The sequence below is a fragment of the Rhipicephalus sanguineus genome, chromosome 6 (assembly GCF_013339695.2).
Source record: "Rhipicephalus sanguineus isolate Rsan-2018 chromosome 6, BIME_Rsan_1.4, whole genome shotgun sequence".
Lineage (NCBI taxonomy): Eukaryota > Metazoa > Arthropoda > Arachnida > Ixodida > Ixodidae > Rhipicephalus > Rhipicephalus sanguineus.
The window spans coordinates 134,594,369-134,604,818 of NC_051181.1; the positions used below are offsets into that span (position 1 = coordinate 134,594,369).

General features: G+C 47.8%; 1 protein-coding gene across 1 annotated transcript; it reads left to right on the forward strand.

Annotated features, from left to right (window-relative positions):
- Nucleotides 1-5,205: 5,205 nt before the first annotated feature.
- On the forward strand, nucleotides 5,206-10,231 carry LOC119396488 (GDP-D-glycero-alpha-D-manno-heptose dehydrogenase). Its single transcript, XM_037663733.2, has 2 exons — nucleotides 5,206-5,222; nucleotides 9,033-10,231. The coding sequence occupies exon 2, from the start codon at nucleotides 9,034-9,036 to the stop codon at nucleotides 9,964-9,966; it is 933 nt and encodes a 310-aa protein (XP_037519661.1). The 5' UTR covers nucleotides 5,206-5,222; nucleotide 9,033; the 3' UTR covers nucleotides 9,967-10,231.
- The last annotated feature ends 219 nt before the right edge of the window (nucleotides 10,232-10,450 follow it).

Here is a 10,450-nt window from a genome sequence, read left to right on the forward strand (position 1 = left end):
TGTTAATGCTAACGAGTTATATTTTGGAGGCGTCGTCTACCTTCAAACATGCTTCTTGAAACGCGCAATGCTTGATTATCAAAAATGAAGAAAATTGAAAAAAAAATTGGTAATCAACAAGAGCTGTTGTTGTTCATTTGGTACATACACAAGAAGTCGGGTGAGGTAACGGCGTTAAATACAGCTCACGACAGATATTACATCGAATACAATGCAATCTAAAGTGATTTGATATAAATACACTTAACATATCTCACTAAGGAGACCACGAGCCTATTTTGTAAAGTCGCTTTACGTCAAATGCACTACAGATAACGTACGAACGATTGCCAATGAAGTCCAAGAAGAGACCAGCGATATCTCGCGGGGGACAGGTTTTAATAATACATGGGGTTTTACGTCCCAAAACCGCGATATGATTATGAGCCACGCCGTGTAGTTGAGGGCTCCCGAAATTTCGGCGTCTCGTGTTGTTTAGCGGGCATTGACATCGCACACTCCACGGGCCTCTAGCATTTCCCCTCCATCGAGATGTGATAGCCATGGCCGGCATTGAACCCGCGACTTTCGGGGTTAGCTTTTCCCACTTATTTATGCGATATCGTCGTAGCAAAGTCCTATGAACAGACCGCAGTGAGATGACGCGTAGTTTTCTATAAGTACGGAGCGGCGCCTCCGAGTAAATGTTCTCGCTTTATAAACGCAATACCACCCAGGGGCGTCGCCAGAAATTCTTTTTCGGAGGGGGAGGGTTCAACCAAAATTTTCGGTAGAGGAGGGGGGGGGTCGAACGCCCCCCCCCCCCCCCGCCCAACCATACACTTCCGCGATAACTGCAAGGAATCAAATCGGCACAAGACACAAAAGCAATCAAGCATCCCACTTCAGAAACTTTCCAAATGCTCCTTAGTTCCAAACCACACCATGCGGCGGAAGGGGGAGGGGTGTTTAATTTACATTCACTTCCTGTGCATGTAAGTTAAGCGAATCGCCACGTGACACCATTACCTGCTTGACGTTGAACAGAACTAAAGTGTGAACACTGACGCCGTAACGCTCAACGAAACCCCTACACTGCTTAAAAAAAAGAAAAAAACATATTCTGCCAAGCCTCAACATGTAAACACTACTTTTTGTTCATTTAGGAACGTCATCTGAACATGTGATCAGTGCTGCACTTTGAGCGCTATCATCCTCGTTCATTGACCCGACGAAATATCTGTGCGCTCATAACGTTCCTATAATAGCGGACAACTTTTCTTGACAATGAAGCGAAAGCTACGGGGGCGGAGCTTCTTCACAGGTACACCTACGCGAAGTATTCCGGTTCGGCGCGCGTCTCGTGCCGCCGTGAAAAGTGATGGCTTCGCGCAATCAGCGTTGCATACCGACTCAGGCGCCACTTAAAGTTTGAGATACACGTAAAAGGCGCGACTTTCTCACGCGTGCAAAAACGTAAAGTGACAACATAAATATGAAATAAATACAAATATCTCACCGGTGTGTGCTGCGTACTGTCTCAAGGAGCTACATGTACTATATAAAGGAGTAGTTTTTATATCTCACGTGGAAAATACGAACGCACTTGTGGAACTACATTCCTTGTCGGTAGGATACGCGCGATTTGGCTCTTTAGCCTTCGCTTCAATGCCAAGAAAAGAAATAATAATAATAATAATAATAATAATAATAATAATAATAATAATAATAATAATAATAATAATAATAATAATAATAATAATAATAATAATAATAATAATTATAATAATATCTGGCGTTTAACATCCAAAATCCACGATATGATTACGAGGGACGCCGTAGTGGAGGGCTACGGAAATTTCGACCACCTGGGGTTCTTCAACGTGGACCTAAATCAAACCAGGGGCCTCAAACATTTTCGCCTCCATCGAAAATGCAGCCGCCGCGGCGGGGATTCGATCCCGCGACCTAGACAAGAAAAGTTGTCCGCGAGTATACCAACTCTGTGTTTTTGTTTTCTGTTTTTTTTTTTCACGGTATATTTTTTCACTATACTCCGTTTCATACATCAGGCGCAAAAGCTATGGAGGCTAGCGAGATCTTTTACAGGAAATGCGCTCGCGCCGAGAAACAGTTCGATAATTTTACCACCTAATTTTTTTTTCTTTCGTTCTTAGGCGGAGTAACAAATGAAGATGCTTTGTGCCCAAGAAATAAATAAGTCCCGTTGCACAGTTGTCATTGTGTTGTTCTGATTCGCTTAGCGTGTCTGTTTTCGTTTGTTTGTTTGTTTTTTTTTTTTTGGCGTTTCATTTCTAGCCCCTCGCGACGCCTCCCGCGCAGGCTCGTGCTCGGCTCGCACGAGCTTCACAACGACGAAAGCGCGAGACGCGCGGACCTACACAATTCGCTGACCGAACTTCTTACATAGCTTCCACGGTTGTGCACGTGACCTACGAAACAGAGTATAGGTGGGCTCGTTGCCGACAATAGCCTGATATCGGGCCCCGTCGGCTATTTATTCTTCCTCCTTCACAGCGCTCAACAGCAACAAACACATAGCCTCTATGACGTGCGACTATATCAGCCTTATCTCGTATACTGCGTCTTATCGGAGAGCATAAAGGACAGGCGCTATTTGCAGCGCGAATACAATGTTTCGCAATTTTCCGGGACGTTCTCTTTTTGAGGTAATTCGCGCTCTTCGATTGTACTTCCTTCTTATCGCAAGTCACACCGAGTGGCTGATTCGGGCGATACAATCGGCGAGACAACGTAAGGTCATGCGAACCACCGACGGACCAAAAAAAAAAAAGAACCGCGTACCCGCGTATTCACAAACAAAGGCTCGATAAACTGTCAGAGTTTGAGCAGGCCTGTGTAACTGGCAGTAACATTCATGAACACGGGTTGTTGCTGGAGCCAACGTTTTGACAAGTGGTGTTGTCTTCTTCAAGGCTGTAAACTGCAGCCCTGAATGCGTTTTCATCAATCTTTTCGGCTTTTCAAGCTTGTATCTTTATTTTCGATGGAGGCGAAAATGTTTGAGGCCCGTGTACTTAGATTTAGGAGCACGTTAAAGAACCCCAGGTGGTCGAAATTTCCGGAGCCCTCCACTACGGCGTTCCTCACAATGATATCGTCGTTGTGGGACGTTAAACCCCAGCGCTTATTAGTCCTCCATCTTCTCCCGCACTTCTGCCTTTTTTTTTTTGGGGGGGGGGGCAGTACAGTCGTAATCTCACTCCACGAGTACACTCTTAATCAGATCCCGCTTAAAGTGCCAGATATAGACAGGAAACCACACATTTTTCGTCTGATTTCCTAGATATAGCCAGCATTTAAACAGGACCTGATTAAGAGTGTAGGTTTAATTTAGTAAGCGGAGCTCCTACGCAAATACGTCCCACGTAATGGAACTCATGTATATGTCAAAACATAGCATAGGAGAGACGAGAAACTCCAGGATAATAATAATTGGTGGGGTTTGACGTCCCACAAACCACGATATGATTATGAGAGACGTCGTAGTGGAGGGCTCCGGAAGTTTCCACCACCTGGGATTCTTTAACGTGCGCCTAAATCTAACCACACGGGTCTCTAGTATCTCGACTCCATCGAAATGTGGCTGCCGCGATCGGTATTCGATCCCGCCACCATAGAGTTTCCTAAAATTAACTAGAGGGGACTCTGGCGCTGCGATCGTTCAGCTACCATGGGAATGATGGGTAGTACACAAATTTGCCTAGTCTTCGTGCTTGCGGCTTCAAACGTACTTGTGGCTTTGTTTATTGTGTGTTTTGGCTTTTGTTTCGGATAAAAGAATAGACCGTTGTGAACTTCGTGACCAGGTTTGAATAGCTGAGCCTAAAGAAGTTAAAGTGGCGAAGTGAAACTGCTGACTTTTGCTGAACTTCGTTTTGCGACAAAGCGGATGCAGCCGACGCGGAGCCAAACGGAGCCGAAAGTACGAAGTTTAGACAAATTTGTGTACTACCCATCATTCCCATGCTGGCTGAAGCGTCATGCGTTGCAGCTCCCATAGACACTAGCGCCAGAGTTCCCTCTAGCAAGTATTGTAGGAAACTCTATGCCCGCCACCTTCGGGTCAGCAGTCGAGCACCACTAGACCAGAGCGGCGGGTTGAGAAGCTCCAAGAAGGAAAAGCTCGGGTGCTTCTTTGCCATTCAAACATCAATAAAGACGTTTTACTCTCTCTCTCTCTCGGTGCTTAAGGAATCGGCGCTCGCTCTGTGTCCGTTCTACATGAACGTTTTCGGTCGTTTTCCTTTCTACTCAAGGCGCGTTGTTGAGCTAGTTGGTTATGCTGTTCCTTTCTACATTTCCTTTCTACGTATGCATTGAAAGCATGAAAGTATGCATGCATTACAGTTTGCCAAGCTTTCTACGTTACTGATGGAATTATTGCCACCTACATTTCCACTTGTAAGCGCGCAGTGTATTGCTCTCTTCTCTATTAAGGCGAAGGCTTTTAGATGCCTCATCAAACGCTGAAGTTGACCGTCGGCGTCGAGCGGTGTCGGTATCAAGACGAGTGATACAAAAAAAACATGATCACGTGATGACGCCCCCCCCCCCCCCGGCATTACGTCAAAGGTGTGCCCATCACGGATGCGGTGTAAAACCGGGTGATGTGCAGAAAGCTTGCAATGTCTCCTATCCTTGAGGCGGTGCAAAACCTTGTTAGGTGCAGAATGCTTTCGGAGGGGGGCGGGGAAGGGTCAATACATCGAATGAGATGAAAAATATAAAAGATGGCTTTCGTCTTCGAGTCTTGTTAGGCGAGTGCATAAGCGACCCTTGTGAGTTTTTTTTTTCTCCATCGTCTTGTTTCTTTCCCGCAGCACAGGGTAGCAAACGTAATCCTATCCTTGCAGTAAAATGTAGCAAGGCTTTCCTTACGTTTCCCTCTCTCTTTCAAGTAGGTTTCACTTAGTGAAGGCTATGCAAACCAATGCCAAGATTGGAGTGTCTGCTGCGTCATCGCCGGGTTCGTCTCGCCGATAAAAACGACCTCCGATGCCACACCCATTCCGACCAGCTGACACGAGGACCGGAGGCCTCCCGCGATATCACAGCGCGATAGTGGCGCCGAACAATGGTGACGAGTGACCCGGATGACCCGACCGATAGCGCCACTGGCGGCGATAACCGCCAGCATACCACGCGCGCGTAAACTCCGCGCCGACCAGAGCACCGGTGACTGTTGGTGTGAACACAAGGTACGTACCGGTCCATGTTCGTTACGACTTAGACAACGAATGCACGCAGTGTTCCTTTCGAGCTAAGATACCCATCCAATCGCTGAAAAGAGATAGAGAAGAATGTTTCTGAAGCCAGGGACTGCCTGATATGGATTGCTCGGTTGTGTTCCTAACAAAACCTTACGCAAGTGCTGAGCCTCCGCAATCCAGCAGTTAGACATATAAGTGGAAGCATTCGGCCAACGAAAAACGACATGAACTAACGAAAAATTTTGTGCGTTCCCGCATTATGAGTTATGTACGGCAATATAGTTCAATGAGTAAGGTAAAAATCGGGACATATTATGCTTGAAGCATACCGACGCTTAGAACTCGCTTAACGACCGCGTATACACGCAACTACACATCAAAAGGATCGACTGAACTCAGTTATGAAGCCAGGACTCTGTATTTCAAGATCAAGATGAGTCATAGATTGCTGCTGTACAGTGTTTCGCGAAAAACCGCAGGCCGCATCAGCGTTCTATTGTCCATTCATATTACAGAAGCGACAACTGCATGCCGCTTATGGACGTACACATTGGGATTACAATAATGATGCGATCCACTGCTACTGGCAGCCACTTGCTAAGAACTTGCGGCTGTTTTCGTTATTATTATTATTATTATTATTATTATTATTATTATTATTATTATTATTATTATTATTATTATTATTATTATTATTATTATTATTATTATTATTGATTGATTGATTGATTGATTGATTGATTGATTGATTATTATTATTATTATTATGGCAAACTGGAACAAATAAATAAAATAACATGGCAATGGACAGCGCCGTGCTGTTCGCGTTTTTTTTTATATCTCCACTGTACTTCCTACTTTTTACAGCGGACAAATGGTTGCCACGCTTTCTGATAAAACTGCATCTCTATCAATCCACAATCATTGTTTTTATCCGAGCTTTGCACTGTTTTGACATAGTATGGCACAATGTACAAAGTCTTCCCTTCGTCTTTCCGCATAGTTGTATATGTGCAATCAAATTTTTTATTCCCCTTCAATATTTCTCATATTGTCTTATTTTACTCCTCCCCTTTTGTGTTCATTTCTCTTTGTCTACGTGTTTTTGCTCTTTTTATTTCTGAAGACTGTCTGTATTGTATTGTATTATGTATTGTATTATTGTATTATTTCTGTATTGTATTGTATTCCGGCATGACCTCCGCGATTTCCTGTTGAATAGCGCGGCGTAAGGGAGGCAGCAGTGTGGTGGACGGCTGTTCAACATGCTGCGACTGAGGCAAGGTCAGTAGAGAAAACTGGCGGGCAATTTCCTCGCGCACAAATGACTTGACCTCGGCGAGCAAGCCCGAGTGATCAGAAATGGCCGACAAGCCAGCGAGGTCGGCGTCGCGTGATGGAGGTCGACGGGTCAGCAACCGCTGCCGGCGCAGCTCCTCGTAGCTTTGGCAGAGCGTGATCACCTCTGTCACGGTACGAGGGTTCTTGGCGAGCAGCATGGTGAAGGCATCGTCGTCGATGCCTTTCATAACGTGTCGGATCTTGTCAGACTCGGACATGGTTACGTCGGCCTTCTTGCACAAGTCGAGGACGTCTTCGATGTAGCTGGTAAACGACTCACCGGTCTGCTGAGCTCGTTCACGTAAACGCTGTTCGGCTTGCAGTTTACGTACGGCAGGTCGGCCAAACACGTTGATGATGGCGGTCTTGAAATCGGACCACGTGAGGAAATCGGTTGCGTGGTTGTTGTACCACAGGCTTGCCACACCCGCGAGGTAGAAAACCAGGTTGCTCAGCTTTCCTGCCTCGTCCCATTTGTTGGGTACGCTCACGCGCTCGTATATCGCGAGCCAGTCCTCCACGTCAGTGCCATCCGCGCCGGTGAATATAGGAGGGTCGCGGATGCGGGGGGAACCGGAGCATGGTGTCGGTACAGGGGGAAGCGTTTGCTGGGCGGCGTCTTGAGGCATGGTAGAGGGCACGGTACGGGATCGAAGCGCCAGGGGCATCGAACGGACCGAAGCTGGTTGGACGGCGCAGCACCTCCACCAAATTATAAAGGCGTTTATTGACAGCACTAGTCGACGAAGCACAACGGCGACAGTCAAGACAGAGCGCGGGCTCTGAGCGCGAGGAGCGGAGCCGAAGGGGACGACCCACTAGAAAGCGTTCGAGAGGGCGACCCATTACAGACTAACAACGCTTCGCTACAATTTTTATTGATTTTTTTTTGCGTGCGCCTGCACAAAGACCTCACGGTTGTTCCTGGGCACGTTAAATAAATGATTGATTGATTGATTGATTGATTGATTGATTGATTGATTGATTGATTGATTGATTGATTGATTGATTGATTGATTGATTGATTGATTGATTGATTGATTGATTGATTGATTGATTGATTGATTGATATGTCGTACACTATATCTTGGACTTCGTAGTTAAGTTCGCTATTTTTCTCTCTTTGGTTTTGTTTTCTCTCGTATAACTGTATTATTGTCTAAACAATAGAATCCTGAGAAAATGGATAATTTATATAATCCGTAATTATCAGAACAAATGGGTGTCTTATAATTAAGTCGACGTCTCTATGCGAGCAATTGCACTGTCATATACAAGCCCCAGTGGCGAAACCTAAGCATTGGCCTTAACCGCTCTTTTTTTCTTCTTTTATTAGAATCTGGCGCTATTAACAGCTGCAGGTATTTTAATAACGTCGTTGTCCTCGTGCCCTTGAAGTTTAAAAAATGGCAACTAAACAAGCTTTAACACCAGTCGGTGTTGCAGCGTTGGAGCCCAGCTACAGCACATCTGCAACTATACGCCAACGTAGATGAAAAATTTGCAGCTTTCAAGTCACCGTACGTAGGGTATTCGAGATTGATACGAGGTAAATTGGGTGGATTAGGAGAAAGCAATGTGAAACTTGCCGTTGTTTCTGCGTGACGGGACTCAAGAGTCGCTTAAGAATACGACTTCCTATATGGCACGAAATAAGAGTGCGAGAAACCGTAGTGCATGTATCTTATGGCCTTTTCGAAGTCTCTGCTACCGAATATTTATCTCCAACGAGAGGATGTGCTCGTGCACGTATGCACATATTCTAATCTGCGTCCGTGATAAAGACCGTATGACTGGACCGGTGTAAGTGTCGCGTTCATTTGTTATTTTTCAGTTTCGTACAGCCCTCCTTGTTGTCCGTGCACTTGGAGCTGCTGGTGTATACTATCGCGATGGCAAGAAACGCGACCAGTGCGGCGTGCTCAGCTGTTCGCGCTTCTTTTGAAGCGGTTGTAATGCAAAGACACATTCAAGGACGACTCTAGCGTCTTTTTATTGCCACCAGGGTAAGAGCGCGATGAAAACGAATAAGAACAGCGGAGCACTAACGTGCCGTGTTGTTCTGTTCTGCTCTAGCTGGCTTGTTGTGGAGAGGTTGAGGTTTGTATCACCTCAGCTACTCCATTTCTATAAGGTCTACAGCGCAAAAAAAAGGAACTCAAGAAAAAGAAATGTTTACCCAGAGACAAAAATGAACAAGTGAAGAAAGAACATATGGCAAACTGGAACAAATAAATAAAATAACATGGCAATGGACAGCGCCGTGCTGTTCGCGTTTTTTTTTTTTATATCTCCACTGTACTTCCTACTTTTTACAGCGGACAAATGGTTGCCACGCCTTCTGATAAAACTGCATCTCTATCATTCTGCCTCCTGAAGTACCCTGGGTGCATTCCTGTTGAGCTTTTAGGCGGCTCTATCTGTAGGCTTGCGTGCAAACATCCATGCGTCTTGCAGGATGCCGGATGCCAAGGAAGTGCTGGTGACGGGTGGCGCGGGCTACGTGGGCTCGTGCCTGGTGCCGCTCCTGCTGGACCGCGGCTGGCGCGTGACCGTGTACGACACTTTCTCCTACGGCCTGGGTCCGCTGCTTCCCGTGGCTCACCGGGTGCGCCTCATACGAGGCGACGTCCGCGACGGCGCGGCGCTGGCGTCCGCGCTCAAAGGCGTCGGCGCCGTGGTGCACTTGGCGGCCATCGTGGGCTACCCGGCGTGCAGCCGCGACCCCGAGCTCGCCGAAGACGTCAACGTGGGCGGCACGCGGACGCTGCTCGAACAGCTCTCACCCTCGCAGCGTATCGTGTTCGCCTCGACCGGTTCGTGCTACGGCGCCGTCACTGACGGCCTCTGCACGGAGGAAACGCCGGTCTCACCTTTGTCGGTGTACGGTCGCACTAAGGCGGAGTCCGAGAAGTTGGTCCTGAAGAGCGGAGGCGTCGCACTGCGTCTCGCCACAGTCTTCGGCGTCTCGCCCCGGATGCGCGTCGACCTGCTCGCCAACGACCTGTCCCGGAGGGCCCTGCAAGACGGCGAGCTGGAAGTGTACGAGCCGCACTTTTGGCGCACCTTTCTGCACGTGCGCGACGCGGCGCGGGCCTTCGTGCTGGCGCTCGACCGCTACGACGAGATGCGAGGTCGCGCCTTCAACGTGGGAGACGACACGCTCAACGTGACCAAGGCGAAGCTGGCGCGGCTCATCTGCGAGCGGGCCGGGGACGTCCGGCTGGTGCTGGCCGAGTCCGGTCGAGACCAGGACCGACGCGACTACCGCGTGTCGCACGCGCGCATTCGAGAGCTGGGATTCCGAGCGAGCATCTCCCTCGAGAAAGGGGTCGACGAGCTGATCCGATTGCTGCCTCTCATGGCCCCCCACGAGCTTTGCATGAACTAGCTCCCCGCAGCGACAGCGTTGTCTTAACGCTGCCGGTATCAAGCTGCTACCACTAAATGCTCTGTAGTCATTGGCGCTTCCACTTGCATTCGAGCCATAAAGTGCTCACGTTTCTTTGGATGCGTGACGTGGACAAATGATGGGCCGGAAAAGGCCATGTAGTTCTGGGAAAGAGACAAAGCCATCTTCCCCGTCCACTAGAAACCCCAGGCGACCCCTCCCTTGACCAACGAAATCATGGCACACAAGGGAAGCATCCGTCTATAGTAGTTGCGTCAGGAAAAAAGCGCGCAGCTAGGACTTTGTAAAAGAAACCTGTTTGGTTTAGCTGGCCTAATGCATGGACTTGCATTGTACCGGTGGCCCAGAGCTAAATTTCAGTATAGGGCGTGCGAAGGACACAGTAAACCTGAGGCAGTCATGTTCGACGCATCCAACTGTGCGGTGAATTCTGTACACGTTGAAAATAAACTTGTTTTAGTTG